Source organism: Protopterus annectens, chromosome 2.part0 (genome assembly GCF_019279795.1).
Source record: "Protopterus annectens isolate FY-2018-M chromosome 2.part0, PAN1.0, whole genome shotgun sequence".
NCBI lineage: Eukaryota > Metazoa > Chordata > Ceratodontiformes > Protopteridae > Protopterus > Protopterus annectens.
Genome location: NC_056728.1, coordinates 621,327,086 through 621,350,339, shown reverse-complemented (window position 1 = coordinate 621,350,339; position 23,254 = coordinate 621,327,086). Strand labels below are relative to the sequence as shown.

Here is a 23,254-nt window from a genome sequence, read left to right as displayed (position 1 = left end):
TCTCTTTATATTTCAGCTTGCCCTGCCATGTGTAAACCCTCCTAGGTGTCTTCCACCACTCCATGAGGTACCCTGGCTTCCCATCCAGTGAACTGAACTTCCTAACGTGGATTTACTGAACTACCTGAGCCTATACTAGCTTTCTCCAGCTCTAGCTAAAGTAAAAGTGTATGTAAAATAATTTCCACTTCTCTGCAATTATATTAAAACTCCCCACATGTGAACGCTAGCAGCCTACCGTAGACCCTACTTATTCCTCTCTTCAGTCTGCCCCTTCCAAAGTGCTTGTGCTCCCCCTGTAGTTACTTATTTGTCCAACAGGTGGCAGCATTTACCTAATACTAATATATTCTTATTAACCTAAACTGCCCTACAGCTTCTTATCTATCCTACTCCTGTCCCACTTTGAACCTCTGCTTCCCACCTCTCTTCCCCAGTAATTCTGTGCCTCACTCCATGGCCTTTCTTATCTCCTTGCTAGCTATCCACTTTACTGATTGTTCCTCACTTACTGGCCTTCGCCCTTCTCCTTGGCTCTATCTGCCTCCATTTTACTTTCTATTTCTTTTTTTTTTCCTGCCTCCAGCCTCTACCGCTTCTATCTTTCTTACTTCCTACCTAACTCCCTCCTCTTATCTAGCAACCTGTTCAGCCCTCCTGTTTCCCGCCTCATCCCTCCCCCCTAAATCCATAAAGGTACATCTACCTTTGTGGCGCCATTTTTAAATTGTTCCTGGTCCCCTCCAGTTGTATGCTGTGTAGGCTGCTGGCTTCACTCGTCGGTAAGTGCATTTTCTTACTGTCTGTACCTAAAGCATTGTAATAAAATTATATGCCTACAGCATATGTAACCACTCTATGGTATGCTAGCTTCCCGCACAGCCACGCTAAAAGTGTACCTAGACCTGGCTTTTGCGTCATTTTAGCTGCAAGTATCCATGCTATTGTACGCTAGCTCTACTACATGCACTGGCAACTGTCTGAGTCAGGACCAGTTCTGTTTAATTTGTATAATCACACGCTCCTCACCTGGTGCTATTTCTAGCGTGCTACTGTGGCTGTTTCCCTGCTGAGCTCGTTTTAGTCTTTACCATCTATATTACCACTCACAGTTATTATAAGGCCATAGCTGCACTTATAGCGCTCACTGTTGCAGTGGACCTTCTTTTTTAGTCAACACGCTCACCATTTAACATTGCATTTTCCTTTTTAAATTGCCCAATAACTGTTTTAATGGCAACTGTTTGAATGAAGCAGGACCGGGTTATTTGTAAACCGACATATTGGTCGCTCCTCACCTGGTGCTACTTGTAGTGTGCTACTACTGTAGTTGTTTAATTGTGTGGGTACATTCCAGTCTATTACCACCACACAGAACTACAGATTCTTAAATCTTATAAAAAGGTTGTAGTTGCGCTTAAAGCGGCCTCTTTTGTAGTGTGGCCTGTTATCTATACAATACGCTCACTCACTAGTGTTGCGTTATTTGCCTCCAGCTTAGCTACTGTTAATGGCAACAGTCTGAGGCATGACCTTTTTTGTAAGGTGAAGACCTGCTAGCTCTTCACTTAGTGCTATTTATTGTGTGCCGTCTGCTTGTGAGGATATATTAAAGCCGTTTATTCGTCAATATTCATCACTTAAAGTTTTGTCAGGTCATAGTTGTGTTTTATTTTTGTCAGGTCGTACTTGTGTTTTAAACACTTCTCAATGCAGCACTTTTTACTGAAAAGTCTAGCCCATGTCCAGCTCTTGCTCAACTTCCACTAAGGTAACACCTGGGCTAGCCTACAACCATTTTTGCTATTGTGCTGTAACATTATCTCTACTCTTAATTGTGCTTCCAGTCTCTTGCTGCAACCTCCCCCTCGTAAAGAATTGGTTTCAGCCTGCTGTTGCATCGTGAGCTGGTATTAGCCCACTGCTAACATTGTGAAATTACAAGAGCTGTACTCAAAAGGAGAAAAGAAAAAGTAAAACAGAATTAAGATATGCATTTTTTCCCTTTCCCTGTCTAGCCTATTGCTGCTCTTTGAGTCATTACATATTTGTATCCTAACTAAAAATGTATTTTTCTCTGTTTTGAATGATGTTATAAAGAACTAGCTTACTGCTTATGTTTCTATGACACCTGTCAATGTTCTAGTATTACACTGCATTCATACTTGGTTATATGCACTTTACTGCCCCCTCCCTATCCCTTGCATATGTTCCCATTGCATATTTTAAACTTTAAACTCTAATCTCTCCTTTTACTTAATAGTTGTTAGTCAGCTACTCCCGATTATAACCGTTGCTTATCCCTTTCTATTTCAGCTTGCCCTGCCGCATGTAAACCCTCCTAGATGTCTTCCACCACTCCATGAGGTACTCTGGCTTCCCATCCAGTGAACTGTACTTCCTAATGTGGATTTACTGAACTACCTAAGCCTATAATGGCTTTCCCCAGCTCTAGCTAAAGTAAAAGTGAATGTAAAATAATTTTCACTTCTCTGCAATTATATTAAAACTCCCCACATATGAAAGCTAGCAGCCTACCGTAGACCCTATTTATTCCACCTCTCTTCAGTCTGCCCCCTTCCAAAGTGCTCCCTCCCTGTAGTTTCTGATTTGTCCAACAGGTGGCAGCATTTACCTAATACTAATATATTCTTATTAACCTAAACTGCCCTACAGCTTCTTATCTATCCTACTACTGTCCCACTCTGAACCTCTCTGCTTCCCTCCTCTCTTCCCCAGTAATTCTGTGCCTCACTCCACGGCCTCTCTCATCTCCTTGGTAGCTATCCACTTTACTGATTGTTCCTCACTAACTGGCCCTCTCCCTTCTCCTTGGATCTACCCTAACTGGCCTTCGCCCTTCTCCTTGGCTCTACCTGCTCCGTTTGCCCTGTGGGCTCACTCCACTCCCCTACCCTACCCCCAAATCCCACCCACCCCATACCACCTCTACACTTATACTTAATTAACCACTCCCCTCCTTCCACACCCTAGTATCTAACCAACCACTTCCTTAATTAATCTGCACTCTCAGACCATTCTCACATACCAACCACACTCCTTTATATACTACTAAACCCTTACTCTTCTTGTATAATCCATTACTTATACCTTCTCTTCCTCTCCAAAACCCTACTAGAACTCAAACTAAAGACCATGCATCTCAAACCTATCATTCTCATAACTTACATATTTATTCTCACAACATTATCATACCTACACTACCTCACCACACCACTCTATTCTAATCACCCCCCCCATTTCACACAACACTCTCATCCTGTGCACAGCATGCACACTGCTCAATCTGTATATCCCTCAGCCTCTTCCTTCTCCACAACACAATGCTCTTTCCATTCAAAGTTACAGCCAACCATAAACATACTACTCCCACCTTTACTGGCACCAACTCAATAAAGCCAACTACCCAAAAACTGGAATCTAAACATCTTAAATACCTCTTATCTCACATCCATTACTTAATCTGAATCTTTCTATCTGGGGACATGCACCCTAACCCAGGCCCCTTCCACAACCATAGCTCACCCCCCCATCTCATCAACCCTTGTCAGCTGGCAAATCCCTCCATCTCATAGCCCTTAACGCTCAAAGCATATGTAATAAAATCCCTACCCTCCATGCCTGGCTACTCCACAATCAACCTGATATTCTGTCCATCTCTGAAACCTGGCTAAAACCACATATAAAAGATACAGAACTGATACCACCCAACTACTGTATTATTTGAAATGATAGAACTCATAAAAAAGGGGGAGGTGTTGCTCTCCTCTATTCCTCATCACTCTTAGCCACCCCATACTCCAAGCCCTTTCCCAAATTTGGTAAAGCAGAATTAATCCCAAAACTCCTTCAGTTAAACAAGTATAAATCTATTTGTATCATCCCTCTTTACGTCCCACCTGGAGACAGTGTCCCAATCCTTGAAGATTTACTCTCCTGGTGCTCCACCAACATTACCCATGAAACTATAATCCTGGGCGACGTTAACATTAATTGGGCCACAATTCAATCACCAACTAACTCCCTAAATATAAATCTGTACAACTTCACTCAACTTATCAACTCTACTACCAGACCTTCCAAGGACCTGCTCTCTGGAAGCATCCTTGACTGGATTCTGGTCTCCCATCCCCACTACTTCTCTGACAATGGTACTCTTCCTGACCCACTAGGTGACCACATCCCAACTTTCTGCCATCGTCTTCCCTCCTCCCTTCAATTGTCCCACACCTATACCTCTACTAGGCTCCTAAAAAACTTCAACCTTGATATATTCATAAGACGCACTAAAAAGAACTAACTGGAACCCACTAAAAACCTTACCCCTAGAAAATGCTGTTTCATACTTCAACACAACTTTCTTAAACTTGCTTGATTCCTTGGCCCCCTCCAAAACAAAACAGATAAAAAGTAATCCAGTGCCTTGATTAACTAAGAATAACTTAGCCACCATGCGATTTTGAGATACAGCCTGGAAACGCTACCAAAATAACAAGTCCCTTTCCACCCTAAATGAATACAAAACACTTTGCAACAAAGTGAAGAAACTTATCACCACTGACCGCAAAGCCTATTTCTTCACCCTCCAGACTAACCATAATACTAACCCCAAGAAATTCTGGAATGGTATCTCCTCTCTCCTTAACCCTGGTAAAAAAGAAAACCCCTGCCCCAATCCAAATATCTCAGACCTGGATTTAGCTACTCAACTCTTTCTTCATTGACTTCATAACTAAACTCACCTCTTCCTTCACCAAAATTCCAGTTCCCACTGATTCACCTTCATATAACCCCTTCTCCACCAATAACTCCAGCCTCCAAACTCCTCTTTTCTCCTTGAACCCCATCTCTATCGCTACCATACAAAAAAACTCCTTCTAAAGCTGAAACCATGATCCAATGCACCCGATGAGTTACCCTGTTATTTCCTAAAATTAGCCATAGAATATATCGCCTTCCCTATCTGTATACTAATAAACCGGTCTATTTCTGAAAGCCATGTTCCCCTGCTCTGGAAAAAAACCTTTATCATTCCGCTACACAAAGGTGTCAGCAATAATGATATTTCCAACTCCTGCCCTATCGCTATCCTATCTCCAAATTTCTCGAAAAATGTATCCACCTTCAACTTCTACCCTCTCTCATAAACAATAACCTTATTTCTACCCAGCACAGGTTCCAACCGGGCCACAGCACCATCACCGCTCTTCTCTCCTTTTTAGAAACTATTAACAAAGCCCGTGACTCTGGGCATATCGTGTCCACCCTCCTCTTAGTATCGAAGGCCTTGGAGAGGTCTATCTCCCATAACCTTCTCCTCTCCAAACTCTCTAAACTTAACCTATCCCACTCCACTATCAACTGGTTAACCAGTTATCTATCTAACAGGCACCAAGCAGTTAAATGAAAAAAAGCTACCTCACCTTTCTGCAATACTCCCACAGGTGTGCCCCAGGGATCTATCCTAGGTCCCCTTCTACTCAATATTTTCATCAATGACTTCCATCATACCATCTCTAATGCCAAACTCATCCAATACACTGACAATTCTACAATAATCTGCTCTGCCACCTCCATACCCTCACTAGCAATACAAACACAGGATGCTTTCTCCTTAACTGAACAATGGATGCTAGACAATCACCTAGCACTAAATGCAACCAAAACCAAACTCATGTTATTCACTCCTTCCAAAACCACCATCCTAGACACAAACTCCTTCTCCATCACCAGCCAAAATAATACAGCTCTTGAAATAGTCTCCTTAGCAAAACTACTAGGAGTCCTCACTGATGATCACCTAAAATTCGATAGCCATCTCCTACAAAACATCTCAAAAACCCATAAAAAACTTGGCATGCTTTACCGCCACCACCTCTTCCTCTACCAGGCTCATTCTCGCTACCACATATCTTATCCCTTCCCTCTTATAATGTGCTTGCATCCTAACTAACTTGCAATCTTCCCTCAAATCAAAACTCTCCTACTGTTACTACAAAATCTCAAAATTTGCAGCAGGTCACAGATCCTCCACCCATCACTGCATTTCCTTACATCATCTAAACTGGCATGAACTCCCCAATTACCTAACCTACACTCAACTTATCCAAGCCATAAACTTATTTTTGGCCCCACTCTCTGCCCATCTCTTACCACTACCTTTCAAATGCATCTCCCTGTTAGGCCTCTAAGATCAAAATTACAAAATTTAATAGAAGTACATAAACCTGCCCGCCCAGTAGGCAAACAGCTTTTATCCTTCTCGTTAGCACGGTGCTGGAATGCTCTCCCACCTCTCATATGGACCAGCAGCAGTCTCTCAGTCTTTAAAACCTCACTCCACTCATACCTAACTACACAATGGAAATGCTCTTGCTCCCATTCCACTCAACCTCCCTGACCATAGCTATTTACCTATTAACTACCACATATAGCCCTATATAGCATATATCACGTTACACAAACTAGCTTATTCTCAAAAACCCAATTTGCTCACTCCTTTTATTTACTAAAATGGATTGTATTATTTGCTGCAGCTATTGTCAATTTTTTGTAACTTTGCTACTTTGTATGTTTTTCTAATGTTATTTGCTGCTGCTATTGTGAATTTTTTTTGTAACTTTGTTACTTTGTAAGTTTTTTCTAACTGTACTCTACTTGAAACTTTTGTAAGTGAATTACTATATGTACTTCTGGAGCTTTTCATTGGACTCCATTGAAAATGGGCTCCTTGAAGCCCAATGGACTATCCTCGTAAACAAACTTCAAATAAATAATAAATAATCTCCTTCAATATTTTTTTAAATTCTAAAAAAGAATTTGGAAGATGTGACATTTCCAGCTATTGTGTTACTGCAATATGTAGATTTACTAATATCATCACATTCTTTTCAAGTGTCATCAGAGTACACTACATATTTTAACTATTTGTGCAGAAAAAGGACATAAAGGTGTAAGAGAGAAAAATTACAGCTATGGTAATCTCAGATACATTATCTTGGTCATCCATATCTTAGAGTAACAGGCAGATGCTACCATCTCTTACTGAGCAACAGCTAAAGCCTCACGACAAACTACCCTACATCAGTTTAGATCCTTCTTAAGTAGGACAGGATATTGCAGACAGTAGATTTTTTACTATGCAGAAATTACTAAACCTTTGACAAATCTTTTAAAACAGGATACATCAGAGCCCCTCCCTTGGGACAGTAAGGAGGAAAATTAATTTAAAATATTAAAGCAAGTTTAGCTACTCTCCCAGCTTTAGGGGTGCCAGATTATGGAAAGACTTTCATTTTATTTTGTCACAAAATAAATGGATTTTCTCAGGGAGTGCTTGCACAGAAACAAGGGGATAACTATAGTCCTTTAGATTACATTTCAGCACTTGATTCTGTTGCACATGGATTTCCACCAGGTTTAAGGGCGGTGGCCGCTGCTGCCATTCTAGTCAATTGTGCACAATCACTAGTGCTCACACATGATCTTACAGTAGCCGTCCCTCATTCTACATTACCTCTCTTACTTAAAATGAAAGCTCAACCCTCGACTGCATGTCTAAATATGAACTTATTCTTCTCTCTAATCCATCTACTTCTCTCATACTGTGTCCTGTTCAAAATCCTGCATCTTTGTGACCTGCTGCTGAGGATGGTGAAGAGTGTGTGTGTGTCTGCGTGTGTGTGTGTGTGTCTGCGTGTGTGTGTCTGCGTGTGTCTGTGTGTAACACAAATTATATGCCTTCTCTTAGGAATGACTTAAAAGGCACTCCTATACCCAAAGCTGAAATAGACCTATGTATGGATGGTTCCAGTGAAAGAGACTGAACTGAAAATATGGTCGCAGAAGTGTCTGTCTGCACCACTGACAATGTTTTGCTACAACAAAAGACTAGATGGGAGTACATTCTGCCCAGGTAGCCGAGTTAGTAGCTCTACAAAGGGCTTGTGAATTCGTCCACGACAAAGTTGTCAATGTCTATACTGACAGTAGCTATGCTTCTGGTGCAGTACATGATTTTGTGCAACTTTGGAAACAGAGATTTTTAACTTCAGCAGGAACTCAGATTAAAAATTATTTTTCAGAACCCTCTCAAATTCTCTTCTGTTACCTAAAGAACTAGCAGTAGTTAAATGTAGTGCCCATCAAAAGGGTATAATTACTGTTTCAAATGAGAAATAATCTGGCAGATCAAGCTAAGCAAGTTGTAGAAGGACTTTATTTACACATGATATTACTGCAAGAATCTAGTGATGATGTGTTTGATTTTTGAGAGAGTTATCAGTTTTCCGAGCTAAAGCATCACAGGGAGAAGTTCAGAGGGGGCTTAAAGACAAATGCAATAAATCCGATGATGGGTTATGGGGATATCTGGACGGCTGACTGGTGGCGCCTACCTCTTTGCTAACTTACCTGATTAAAGGCATATCATTTACCAGCCCATGCAGGTAAGACAGCATTATTTTATAAAATTACCCAAAGTTGGCATACCTCTCATGTCTCCTCTTTGATACTTCATTATGTCTAACATACAGTAGAGAGTCGATTATCCAAACGAATTGGGACCAAGGGTAGTTCGGATAAACAAACTGTGCAGATAATCAAACATACACTAAACTGGATAAAAAAAGTCTAAAATCTTGTTTTTTTCCTGTACTCAGGGAATACACTTTTCAACCATTCAACAAATCCAGTGGACAATAAAGAATATTTTTCACACACAAGCAGGCTACAAGTTCAAAAAACATGCACAAGCTAATGTGTATAATGTTTACATATTCAGATGTTTTGATTTTTCCTACCCAAAAACTTTGGAAGACTGGGTTTAGATAACTGACTCTACATTAATGTTAGCAAAAACTTGAATGTTAAAGCTGAATGCTTAACACCACCCTGGGAACCTTTTGTTAATATGCAGTTGGACTCTGTCTAGATGCCAAAGGTTTAATTTACATTGGCGGTGGTTTGCATGTCTTCTTTATGGGTGGAAGCTTACCCATGTTGTAAGACAGACTGACAGTTGCCAAATAATTACTTTTTAAATTTATACCTAGATTTGGGGTACCTTGTACTATCAACAGAGATCAGGGAACACACTAACAATTCCCTGACCAGAGATCAATGCAAGATTTTTAATATATAACACACCACGATTCCCTAGTTTGTGGAAGGAATACCACAAATACGAGTGTCAGGTGAGCGGTTTTGTTTCTTTTATTATTTACAATGGAACTTCAGATCTGAAGACGTTCCACTGTAAATAATAAAGGGAATGAAACCGCTCATCTGACACTCGTATTCATGGTACTACTTCCACAGACCAGGGAATCGTGGTGTGTTATATATTTTGTATTGTTTTGTCAAGACTTTTACTATTAAAGTGGAGTCTTCACTGTCCCAACCATCCACAGTCATCTGGATTAGTAGAGGTCAATAGACCCCTTAAAAATAGGGTTTTGATGATTTGTGCTGAGACAAATCTTAAATGGTCAGAGGCACTTCCCTTAGCATTAATGAGTACGAAAAGTACCTTAAATACTACACGGAGACAGAGTCCCTATGCGATACTAAGAGGAGATACAAGGCCCTTCCAACTACTCCCCTGTGTCAAATGAAATGATTAACTGATGAAGTTATATTGTCTTGCTATACAAAACTTATTTCTTCCAGCAGTAGCACAGAACTGTATAAAAAGTTCTTCCTCAACCTCCTGAACAGTCTTGTCACCAACTGTTGCCCAGTGAATGGGTTTATGTTAAAACTTTTCAAAGAACTGAGTATGAAGATCCTTAAGGAGAATAACAGTCATCCAGAATATTATAGTCATCAAGTAGTAGAAAGTATACTAAGAACTCAGCCAGCATGAGAATGGAGAAAGGAGATTCTGCCAACAGGGATGATTACAATTAGGGGTACAAACAATAGGCAAGAGGAGAGTGAATTTTTGAAAGAAGCTGGCAAATACAGAGGGAATGGTAATAGATTGGGAAAAGGCCAACAAGACATGTGGACTGTAGGCTGGAGATTGCCTTCCCTACCTCTCACTCTCTGTGCAGGGCTCTTTGGCATTCGTAAATATGGCCTCATGTCCTATGCTAATCTTATCAAAGACACATCTCTTTACTCAGTATCATACACAATTCTGAGAGGGGATCTTTGCCTGGTGTACAAGGCAGCCCTGGAGCCTATTGTGATGAACTTTTTGCACATCTGCAAAACAAACGGTATCAGATCTACTAGACCAAAAGACCCAAATTTTACTTGCAACATAAACAGGACATGTTGGAGAGCCAATTATATTTCTCAAAGAATTCCCATCCTCTGGAACAGGCTCCCCATCCCTGTGAAGCAGAGTTCCTACCTAACCCTATTTAAGCGTAACTTGGGTCTACGGTTGGGTAATTGGAAAATCACCCCTGGTCTGATGCCTATGTCTCAGACAGAGGCAGTCAGTTAATCACCTCCTATATAAATAAAATTTGTGGGACACATTTGAGTTGTACGGCTAGGCTTATAAAGGTTCTAGTGCTCATTAGTCTAGAATACAGAAATAAACAACCAACCAGCATTCTTACACTGAAACACATAATATTAAAACACATGAACTGAAAAGGTACACTATATCATCTTCATAACTTGTGCAATATAGATTTGCAAGTTTCAGGATTTACTGTGAATAATTCTATAGCCAGTGAACACCTGCAAATGTCTTAAAAAGGGATAGTTCTCTGCTCCTATGTCATGACTGCAACAAAATTCTGACACCACTATGTTACTCAAACACAGCTATCACATGCATAACTGAAAGGAGCCATAAACTATGATGTATTACCTTTCACTGCCGATCCACAAACGTGTGGGAGATTTAACGGCATACCTTCTCGAACTTCAGTTGTCTGCAATGGGAAAAAAAGGCACTGTTAACAGCGGCATTATTTATCTGTAAATCTCAAAACTACTGCCTAGACATTGATGATGTGTGTGAAAAAAAAATACTTCCACAATACTTCCTTTTAGACATTTTTACCTTAACAATACAGAAAACAATTTAAATATTAAGAACAAAACAGCACATGCCATTACACTAACTGGAATCCAGTTAAATTGCCATGGTCACGAAAACACAGCAATCCTCTGTGTAGCTGCTACATCAGCGCTCTGTCACTACAAACTGCATGGAATTATTCAGTTACGAGGATGGGGCTCGGTGTACTTTAGTCAACTGAAGAAAGATCCAACCAGAGAATTACTTGTGCGCCATGAGCAGCAACATGCAAGGAAGGTGGTGGCTAAACAAGGGAATGATAACACACCGATTCTGTGAAAGCATGACAGATCCAAATGACAAGATGCATCTACATGGGAAGGGTGTGACAGAAAAATGTGCCTAAAATAATGAAGCTAAGAGAAAAGAAAACATCAGACACTATTCTAACTAGGAGGTTTATGTAGCCACATTTCAGAAATTAATCTAGCTCTACCTGGCTAATGCTCTTTTTAAACAAACGTGAGCAAGGAATGCAGCATCATTTTAAATTCAGGATATTAGACGTGTTGTTTGAGAACAATGGCCAACAGGAAGTATTGTGACATTGTACACAGAACCGAGAAAGCAGAATTAAACTGAATATTCCACATGAAGGCTCATATTTCACCAGGTCTGAATCACACTCTCTCTTTAAAACTTTTATTGAGAAAGGACAGAATTGTATTTGAATTTGTTAACTGTATTTGTCATGTGACTTAACTGCTACTTAAGCCTACTTGTTTGTATTGTACTTATACTAGTTCATGTGCCTAAGGAATCCTGTTGGGTGAATTTTTTAAACTTGTGTGTTTTTATTTTACATTAAATCGAGTGTTGTGTGCCCCACCTGCCTTGATGCCACTGATTTCTCTTTTTCTACATATCAGTAACTCGGTAAACTAAGACAAGGATCTTGCCTCTACCTGGGGATGAGAAGTCTTGAGAATTTAAAGCACTACAACTATTTAAGGAACTGTTCAACAATCTTTGTGCAAAAACACCACAGACATATACACACACACACACACACAAGAAAGTCAAAAGGCAGACAGTGTGTAGTACATTATGCAAAGACATTTTCCTCCATTTTTGCACAAACAGGACCTACTGTTGGGTGATGGTGTCTGTCTTTTCAGCTTTTCCCGGTTAGGGGTCGTCACGGCGAAACTCCGGTCCGCTAATGATTGGCAGTAGATTTTTATTATGGTGCAGAGTTGCCAGCCTGACACCCAACCTTCAGCAAAGGGACGCCCATACACCCATGTCTTTCGGAGGCCACTCGACCGTGGGGAGGACATGCAGACTCCACACACTATTTGGGTAAAACCTGACCTCTACTTATATAGGTTTAAATGTTAATCTAGCTACAGAAAACCACTTGTCATACTGTACACATTCAAGAAAGCTCAGTATGAACATACATGAAGGCTAGTGTCTGCCTTTGGTGTAGTATAAGTAGGATACAAGCCCACTCCCAATTACTGCGAGCTTAAAAAGAACTATCCATTTGTTTAATTACAACAGTGGTCCTATGGAGGCTACACATGCTTATGTTTTAAGTCAAAGACTGTGAATTTGGTAAGCTGCATGACATTAACAAAAGACAGAACTTCCCTGTAGTACAAGAAGAGATGAAACATGGGACATCATATTAAAAAGAACAGATATGGCTTCTCAAAGTTTTGTTGATGTTAGCACAGTAAAAGATGCTACAAAATTAAAAAAAAAATATCTAGATAAACCAATGCATGCAAAGATGAACAGAAAGGACACAAACCAAGAATGCAGAGCAACAGTAATGGAAATAAAAAAAAGTCATGTGAGAATCTTAAGTATGAGTAATGGAGACTAGAGTGAGAGGGGAACAGAAAAGTACAGTTTTGTACCTACCATAAATGTAGATGTCCGATAGGTATGCATCTGCAGTCATCACATATGGGTTGTCCTGCCTCAGGCAGCCCTTCGGTCGGCCGGATTCCAAAGTCTGGGTCCGGCGTCGGCTGATGTCGCCCTTTCCCCGACGTTAGAGCGCCTGGGGTATAAAAGCGTCAGCCGACGCCATCTTCCTCAGTTTTTCTTGCCCCAGATGCCAGGTGCCCTCTAAGGAAGGCTAAATTTGGAGAAATGCAATAGATTCCAAACATGCACAGAAATATATATATATATATATATATATATATATATATAAAACAAATACACCATAATACATAACCCCAGCTAGCTATGAGAGGGAAAAGTACCCAAGAAATACCACAGAGGGGAAGGAGGGAGGGTAAACCTGACTGCAGATGCATACCTATCGGACATCTACATTTATGGTAGGTACAAAACTGTACTATGTCCTTCAAGGATGCATCTGCAGTCATCACATATGGGTAGAATACCATAGCCAATCTGGGGGTGGAGGATCTATGTAAAGGTTGGTGTAGCTAAAATGCCCTGCAGGACTGCCGTAGCAAAGCCTGCTCTGGATCTGGAATATAAAGGTAAGTTGTAATGCTGCACAGAGCTCCATGTAGCAGCTTCTAAAATGTCCTTAGTAGCCACCCCTCTTAAGAAGACTGTGGAGGTGGCTGTGGCTCTGGTCGAATGAGGTCTAATGTTAGCTGGCACAGTTTTTCCATGAAAGGAGTAACAAAAACGAATGCAATTCCCTATCCATTTTGAAATTGTCTGTTTTGAAATTGCTTTTCCTTGTGCACCAGCAGCATATGCTACAAACAGCTGGTCAGTTTTTCTGTAACTTTTAGTTCTGTCCAAGTAGTAGCGCAACTGTCTGTGTATGTCCAGGGTGTGCAGAAGCTTTTCCCCTTTGTTTTGAGGATTTTGAAAGAAGGTAGGCAGGTGAATAGCTTGGTTTAATGAGACCCTGGATACCACCTTTGGCATAAATGAAGGATTGGTTCTCAATGAGACTCTGTCTTGATGAAAAATAAGAAATGGCTGTACTGCCATGAGGGCCTGTAACTCAGATACTCTTCTTGCTGAGGTTATGGCCAGAAGGAAGGCAGTCTTCCAAGACAGGAACTGTAGTTCTGCAGATGCTGCTGGTTCAAAGGGAGGCAGTGTTAGTTTTTCCAACACGAAGTTAAGGTCCCAAGTAGCCACTGGTGGTTTCCTTGGAGGACTGATGTTTTTAATTCCTCTTAGAAATTGTCTTAGGAGAGAGAGAGAGAAGACAGGTGGATCAGTATTGTACTCTGCTGAAATTGCTGAAGCATGAATTTTAATGGAAGAGTAAGACAGGCCATTGTGGAGCATTTCTGCCAAGTATTCCAGGATATGTGCCATGTTCATAACTTTCGCATCTAGGCCCTTTGTGGTGCTCCAAGTGTGAAATCTTTTCCATTTTGCTGAGTATGCCTTTCTTGTGGAAGGCCTGCGAGCTTCCATGATGATATCCTTCACTCTCTTGGATAGCTTATCCTGGGGATGAATCAATGTATTTTCCAGGCTGTTAGTTGCAATGTTTTCAGGTTGTAATTCTGCTGTGTCAGGAGAAGTGGCCATTGTGGAAGAGGCCATGGTTTCGTGCATGACATGCTCTTTAGCAATGGGTACCAGTGCTGTCTTGGCCAGTCCGGAGCTATCAGAATCACTCTTGGCTGCTCTGCTCTGATCTTCAGTAAGACCTTGGTCATTAATGGAAGAGGTGGGAATGCATACACTGTTAGAGTTCTCCAGCTGAAAGAGAGGGCGTTCACTTTCCATGCTTGTGGGTGGTATGTCCTTGAGCAGAATTTCTTCAGCTGATGATTGTGTGGGGAGGCAAAGAGGTCTATGTCCGGCCTCCCCCATGATTGTGTTATCCGAAGGAAGATGTCTGGGTGCAGCATCCATGATGTTCCTGCTTAAGCTGTCCGCCAGTATATTGTCCTTTCCTGGCACAAACTGGGATTGCAGTTCTATATTGAGTGTCAAGGAAAGTTCCCATAGATTCATCGCCAGTCTGCAAAGAGGGTAGGAATGGGTGCCTCCTTGCTTGTTTATGTACCACATAACTGTGGTGTTGTCTGTCCTTATTAGCAGGTGACCTTGATGTAGAAATAGCTTGAAGGCCTCGATTGCATGTATCACTGCCAGCATTTCCTTTTGGTTTATGTGCATGCGTAGCTCTTTTTGTGACCATAGTCCTTGAATGCACCTTCCCTCCATGTGTGCTCCCCATCCGTGGTCTGAAGCGTCCGTTGTAATGATTTGGCTGGCTATTGGTTTGCTGAAGGGCAGGCCCCTGTTTGACCGGCTTGCTTGAGCCCACCACAGAAATTCCCTTTGAAGGCATGGGATGAGTGGTACCAAAGTTTCCAAGCTGTGACTGTGCCGAGTCCATAAACTCCTTAGGTACCATTGTAGTTTCCTCATATGTAGCCTTGCTTGTGGAATCAGAAGAATGCAAGAAGCCATGTAACCCAGGGCCTGCAGGATTTTCCTTGCAGTCAGCTGAGTTTGTCTTGACAGATTTTTGAAGTAATCTGGTAGTTGACTTTGTTTTTCTTCTGTGAGGAAAGCCATTTGGGTGGTTGTGTCTAGATTCGCACCCAGAAAAGTTATTCTTTGGGATGGAACAAGTCTTGACTTGTGAATGTTGACTGTATATCCCAAGGCCTGAAGTAGGTGGATGGCATAATTCAAATGTTTTACCAAAATTTGTTGGCTGTCCGCTTGTATAAGGCAGTCGTCCAGATATGGGTATATTTGCATCCCCTGAAGTCTGCAGTGTGCAATTACTGATGCCAGGCATTTCGTGAATACTCTGGGTGCAGTAGATAAGCCAGAGGGCAATGCTGAGAATTGATAATGCTCTAAACCTGCAAGAAATCTGAGGTGTCTTCTGCAACTTTGTCTGATAGGGACATGCAGGTATGCCTCCTTGAGATCCAGAGTTACCAGCCAAGACCCCTTGCCCAGCATGGGAAGGAGTTGCTGTAGAGTCAGCATTTTGAATTTTGGCACAATGAGAAGTATTCAGTGCGGACAAGTCGAGAATAGGCCTCCATTGCTTTTCTTTTCTTGGAACAAGGAATAGTCCGGAATAAAATCCTTGGCCTTGTTCTGAGAGAGGAACATTTTCTATAGCTTTCATTTGCATTAAGTTGGAGATTTGTTTCAAAGCCTCTGCCCTTTGATTTGGTGGCAGGTCTGGCATGCCTTTTCTTTTTGGTAATGTGTGGAAATGGAACCTGTATCCTTTGTCTATTATTTGTAGTGTCCATTTGTCCCTTGTAATACTGTGCCAATTTTCTGAGAATAAGGAAAGCTTTCCGCCCAAAGGTGCTTTCAATTGAGCCCTGGTTGGCGGTGTCAAAGTAAAGTCATTGAGTCTGTCCCTGTGCAGCAGTTGTAGGCCCTGCACTACCTCTCTGGTTGGGAGGCTGCCATTGACGTCCTCTGTAGGAGCCTCTAGCTTGCCCTCTACCTCTGGCATGCCTGTTCTTGCCTCTCTGAAATCTCTCTGTGTCTGGAAAGGACCAATTCTTGGAAGGCCAATTTCTGCTGAATCTTGGTGGTTGGACTTTCAGAAAATCTTTGACTGTTTGTACAGATTTTGCCTTTTCTTCAAATTTCTTTAAGACCTCCTGAGCAGTGGAGCCAAATAACCTTTGCTTTTCCAGTGGAGCATCCAGTAGCTTTGCTTTAACATGGTCTGGCAGAGATTGCTCCTTCAGCCAAGCATACCTACGTATGACTGCACCTGTCACAGCTGACCTACATGAAGCTTCCAATGCATCATAAAAACACTGCAAGAAATGGTTGCTAACCTGTTGAGAGTTATGTACCAGATCCTGAAGTGATTTGCGATCTAGGGGTTCAGGTGAAGACAGTTTTTTATGCAATTCATCTAACAAATACTCTTGGTACTGTATCATATGAAATTGACAATTTAAAGCCCTCATAGAAAGGGTAGCAGAAGTATACACTTTTTTACCCCATCGCTCTAAAGCCCTGGACTCCCTTTCAGAGGGGAGTGGATTTTTTGTAGTGGCAGCTGCAAACCCTTTAGGGCCCTGGGAAATAGTTTCTGGATCAGCAGAGTGGGCCTTGTAAAGGAAAAGATGTGATTCCAGGACCCTGTAGTACCTATCGGGTTTGGCAGGAGCCGGAGGGAGAGTGTCAGGGGTTGTGCTAGACTCAGGGTACACATCATCAATGACATTCAAAACAGGGGGAATAGCCAAAGGTCTATGTTGAGGCAAATGTAAGAAGGTCCTTAATCTCTTTCTGGAATCAGAGAATTCCTGGCCCTGCCATTGGAAATGCTCTCTCATAGTGTGCAGAGTTTCCCCAAAGGACAGCTCTTCAGGAGGGGAGGCCGAAGGGATAGATTCCTCTGCATCAGAATCCTCGTAGGCCGAAAAAGCCTCCTCCTGGTAGTCCGAGAGAGTAGAGCCATCAGAGGCCTCATCTGAGGAGTGGGGATCAGAGGGCTCAACCCTGGGCCTTTTTTCTGTAGGAGGTTGAGAGCTCCTGTCCGGGTGAGGCTGTGAGCCCCTAATTAATGAAATAAGGTCCTCTGCTAGACTAAGGATCTGAGAACCTGTAGTGGGCCCCTGAGGAATAACCCTGGGAGGCAAAAATTTTGAGTGTTTAGCAGCTTTAGCCCTAAAGAATGCCTTTATGGACATGGATGCAGGAGGCCTGGCTGCACCACGTGCTGGTGTAGTTTTGTCTAGAGGAATGGTGTCGGAAGGTTCCAGGACACCAGTTTCTAATGGAGATTCAATAACCGATACAGTAGGGGCCTCCGGGGCCGAGGTTGTCAGTTGTATGGTTTCGGTGGTCGGAAGTACCAAGGACTCAGTTTCAGCCGAGACCGAGACACTCGCGGTAGGCCTGGCCGCGGTTTAGACGTCGTGGTCTGGGCCTAGGCAGGGGAGGCAGTAAGAGTGGAAATCCTTATGAGGTATTTGTTTCCCACAAGTTAAGCAATTATTAATTTTATCTGACATCGGCTGAGGCAAGAAAGAGTCCCCAACGGGGTACTTGGCTTTTGAAGTCTTCGGTTTAGCTGAATTACAGGAGCTGGCCGACCGGCACTTGCGAACTGCTTCTGCTTCGGGCACCACGCGGCAAGAAAGACTGAGGAAGATGGCGTCGACTGACGCTTTTATACCCCAGGCGCTCTGACGTCGGGGAAAGGGCGACTCAGCCGACGCCGGACCCAGACTTTGGAATCCGGCGGACCGAAGGGCTGCCTGAGGCAGGACAACCCATATGTGATGACTGCAGATGCATCCTTGAAGGACATCTATTACACAAATGAAACGAAAACCTTGTATGCTTGCCATTACTACAAGATAAAGGGAATCACGGCCTTGCTTTTAATACATTTTGTAAAGTCTGCACTAAATGCGACTGCTTTCAAAGTTGTATGAAAGGAAAGGCAACTGTGGTCAAAAGAATTTTTATGCTGCTGATCAGCAGCATGAAAATTATCTGTCAGATAGTACAACAAATGTGAAAAGGGTTGAATCAGTGAAGACCGAAAAATCTATCAAGTGCACAGAGAAAATGCAAGTTAGACTGTTAGCAAAAAATTCAGAGAATTAGTAAACAGGCAATAGCAAGAGACAACCACCCAGAAACAGTTTGCTTTGACTCAGTTTGTCTTCTGTGAACGAAACAGGAAAAGAGAAAACAGCTGATCAGCTTTCCTGATGGCTTGTCTATACAGTATTTCAGCTCTCTATGGAATTTATTCAGTTGTTTGTTCCGAGAGGAGGCAAACATATCTATTTGAGGTGCTCTCCACAGCTGGATCAATTCCTGCAAGATCCTTGGCAAAGTTTCAATTTGTGAGGAACTGTCCTAGTTCTGCTTAGCTTCTCTGCAATCAACTTCTGCTAGGACTTGTTATGACTGAATGTATGAAGCCTGAAGAGTCAAAAATCAGCTGAGATGCTATCTCCTACGTTATCACAGCAAGTCTGCAAAGGTGATAATCTCTTCGGAGGTGCAAGCAGCAGAGGGCTTCATCTCACTGCACTGCTCCTGTGGTGAAAATAAAGCCTATGCTAGGACAAAGGTGACAGGTTTAATTAGGGCCTCAGACAACTTAAGGCTAGGCAAGGAGGGATGGGCATGCTCATCCTTGGTGAGGGTGGCATATGGGCATGTCTTGATAGCAATCCCTGATGGAGGCTATGGATGACTACAGAGGAGGCATGGTCAGCAGATGGCAGTGGCCCTGTCTGAGCTGCTGCAGAGGTGGGGAGATATGCCACAAGCTCACATAGCATACCTACCTAGGGAATACCACATAACAACAAGGGGGGCAGGATAAGCCAATAAGACTCCCCGCCATCTGGACAGAAGCTCAGATGTGCGGAGCCCAACTGCTTTAATCCATAAACCCCAGCAAATTACTGGAAAAAGTTCAGGGGGCATGGTGAAGCTGGTACATCCGGCTCAGACAGGGCATGAGAGACAGGCAAATGAAGAAAGACTGGGAGGAACAAGGTTAAAATAAAGTCTGCAAAGTAAGTAAGTTCAAGTACCCATCCAGTGTATGAACCACATCAGTGTGTGCTGTCGGTGTAAACTTGCACTGGTCTTGGGAACAGTCATGATTTAAGACGCTCAGAGCATTCCTCACTGCCAACATCAATCTGACATTTGTGTGCTGGCTGGCTGTCGAGGGTTCCACAGAACTTGCACTTTCACTTCCTTTGGAGACTGCTCCCCACACCAGGTCTAAAGCATCTGTAGTGCAGACAGAGAGGCATCAGAAGGGAGAATGGCAGATCAGGATTGCAATGATCTGTCTACCCACCTGAGCATCTTCTCCCTTACAATTCCTAGAACAAGGACCTGAAAAGATAAAGAGTGGAGATGCAGAGTCCAGACTGACCTGAGGTATCACTGGATTTTCCTCAAGTGGAGTCTGGCCAGTGGAAACACAAGAATCACTGATGCCTTACACCCCAATATCCTGGGAAACTTCCTTGCAGATATTGGATTTTGAGTGGAAAAAATCTGTTACATCATCTCTGCTTTGTCTGGAGGAAGAAAGGCTCTTCCCAGACTACCGGAAATTTCAAGAATACAATTCTGTGAGAAAGAATGAGACGACTTTTAAGTTGATTTCAAAACCCACATAGAACTAGAGATTCTGAACAGTTGCCAAATACTCTTGAAAGCTTAAGAAAGAGTTTGCAAAGAGAAGACGAACATCTAAATATTTAAATATGTAAATACCTTTAAGTCTGCAAAAAGCAGTTCATAAGTTCATAGGTAGGTACTAGGCTAATCGGCCCAAGGGCCTACGTAAGCCTAGCCAACAAGGTTCCCTGGCTGACGCCACCCAAGAAAGTTATTTTCCTGTGCCACTGCCGAGCAGAGACACAGAAGTGATCCCCCGGGGTGTATTTCCTATTTCCCATCCACTCATCAAGAATTTTCTTGAAGAGTGCTAATGAAGAACTTTGCTCGACATAGATGGGTAGCCTGTTCCAGAGTGTGGGAAGTCTCTGGGACAGGAATCTATCCCTCCAGCATGTCCTGTTTATTGCGGTGACAAGGTTTAGGTCCCTACAGCGTGTAGCTCGGAGGAATTGGGATTTCTTTAGGTGTAGCATGTCCAACAGCTCTGGGTTTGACTTTGCTTTATATGTAAGGCAGAGATCACCTCGAAGTAGGCAATATGCTACACAGTAAAGCTTGAGTTTTTTGAGGCGGTCAGTATAAGGCATCTGTTTGAGGCCAGTAATCCTCTTTGTGAGGTACTTATGCGGCCTTTCCAGCTGCTGCAGATGTCTTGTGAGGTACATTCCAAAAGGGGCTTTGTACTCTATAATGGGTCTAATGAGTGTCAAGTAGAGAGGAACAATTACCTCTTTTTTCCTGGATGAGAACCCTTTTATGATGAGGTGTGCCACGTAGAAGGACTTCCTGACTAATGTGGCGATGTGACTATCAAAGGAGAGACTACTGTCCACCTGGGTCCCAAGGTCTCTTATCACACATTCGGTGTTAAGTAGATTGCTGCCTATGTCGTAGTTCTTGGGTACAGAGTTTTTTTTACCAAAGGGGATGAAACTGCACTTTTTAGCATTGAGCTTGAGGCCATGGCTCTGACACCAGGCATCTGTCTCAGCGAGGCCCTTCTGTAGGATGTCCACATCATTTGGGGACTTGACTATGGCTCCTAGTTTGCAGTCATCTGCAAACTCCGTTAGCCAGAGGCCTTCTATGTTAGCCTGTACTTCAGAGAAGTAGATACCAAACAGGAGAGGTCCCAGGAGGAACCCTGTGGTACTCCACTTGTCACTGCTTTGAGGTCATATTTGGAGTCTGCAACTTTTACAGTGTGGGTTCTGTCAGTGAGCCATTTGGCAACCCATCTTGTGACATAGGGATTTATACCTAGTTTAGTGAGTTTAGCTATAATTCCAGAATGTGGGATGGTGTTGAAAGCCTTGGCGAGGTCAAGATAGGCTGTGTGAACCACCTTACCCTCATCTACGGCTTTGGTGACTGCCTCAAAGAAGTTGATCAGGTTCAGGAGGCATGATCTGCCTTTCACAAACCCGAACTGGGTGGGATCCAGAGTTTGGAGGTTACCAATGTCTTTGTTTATGAGTTCCATGACGATATGTTCCATGGCCTTGCAGACCAGGCTCGTCAGGCTAATATGTCAATAATTCCCGGGATCAGTGGTGGCTTCCCTTTTGTGGAGTGGGATAACTGTTGCTGTGCGCCATTCAGTGGGCACAAAGCCTGACGCGAGGCTATTATTGAAAATGGTGCTTAAATGGGGAGCCAGTTCGTTCTGAAGTTCGTGTAAAATGCAGCCTGGGATGTTGTCTGGTCCCATGGATGCTGTGTTTTTGGCTTTAGAGAGTGCTGCTTTTACCTGCGTAGTTGTGATTACAGGGACTCTGCATTCTTCCTATATAGATAAGGGCCTTTTAGGGGGTGGGGGAGTAAAGTTAGCACTGAACCTATCTGCCAGGATGTTGGCAATATCTGTTGGTTCTGTAATTTTCGTGCCTTTGTGCTGTAACTCAGAGCAGATCTGGGTGTTGCCATCAAGATTCTTGACATAGCTATAGAATGCTTTGTGGTTGTCCTTAAAATTAGTGGCGATTTTATTTTCGTAGATAGCTTTGGAGGATCTTATAAGGAATCTCAGCTTCTTACTGAGGCTGACCAGGGAGCTCCAACACTCATGGGATTTTACTCTCTTTTGCAACAGTTTCCTCCTTTGGTTGCACAATTTGTTTATGGCAGGGGACCATCAGATTGGCTTCCTTTTTTTGGAGGATAGCATCTTGGTTCTGTTTGGGATAGCACAATCCATGCACGCGTGTAAGTGCTTATAGGGTGCATTTGTGTAGGATTCAGCAGTTGTAACTGTATTGTCCATCTGCATGGGTGTCATGAAGTTCACCACTTCTGTCTTAAGAAGCATGAAGTTGGCTTTGGAGAAATTTTTTACCATGGTTTCCTTAAAGGGGGGGGGGGGTGGATATCAAGGGTGATTAGCTTATGGTCGGATAGGACCAACGAGGAGTTGACTTCAGGTGTGGAACATCGGTCACTCATGTTGGTAATGACTAGGTCTAGGATATTGTTGCCCCTGGTGGGGGTGTGGATAAGTTGATCCAGGGCATTGGAGTTTATGAATTCCAGAAAGTGCTGAGCTAAGGAATTGGTACACGAGTAGTTTTCTCAGTTAATGGTGGGGTAGTTGAAGTCGCCCATTATTAGAGTGTTTAATATTTTCCAGTACATCAAGAAAAGAGGAGTGGGAATTCTGGGGCATGGTGGGGGATCTGTAGCAAGCTACAGTTTGGATTGCAGTTTTGCCCAGAGTTAGTTGCACTTGGATAACCTCGGATGCATTATGCTGAGCATCTAGCCTGGAGGTGTGGATAACCTTAATGAATATGGGCACACCTCCGCCTTTGGTGTTTCGGTCCAGGTTACATGGCCGAAAAGTGTGGTATGAGTTATAGCCTGGTAGTGCAGGGGTGCTCTCTGGAGCCTTGAACCAGGTCTCCGTCACTGCACAGACATCAATGTTCTCCATTTTAAGGAGTGCCTCGAGTGAGTGCATTTTGAGATTTAGACTTCTAGCACTGAGTAGCATTACCTCAATTTTTGATCGTCTGTTCCTGTTACGGTGGTGAATTAGTTATTTGAACCTTGCCTAAAAAAAGGCACTACAGGGTTAGCAAGAGCCTTAGCCAGTATCCAAAATCCAAG

General features: G+C 42.8%; 1 protein-coding gene across 4 annotated transcripts in view; it reads right to left on the bottom strand.

Annotated features, from left to right (window-relative positions):
• Positions 1-23,254, bottom strand: part of SERHL2 (serine hydrolase like 2) — a 1,152,218-nt gene that overhangs the window by 1,091,678 nt on the left and 37,286 nt on the right. For 3 of the 4 annotated variants that reach the window (XM_044060988.1, XM_044060991.1, XM_044060989.1), the window contains exon 2: positions 10,853-10,916. In XM_044060988.1, coding sequence (XP_043916923.1) covers positions 10,853-10,916 — 64 coding nt within the window. Of the gene's footprint in view, positions 1-10,852; positions 10,917-11,501; positions 11,521-23,254 lie in introns of those variants that run through there. The other variant, XM_044060990.1, reaches the window with a different exon arrangement.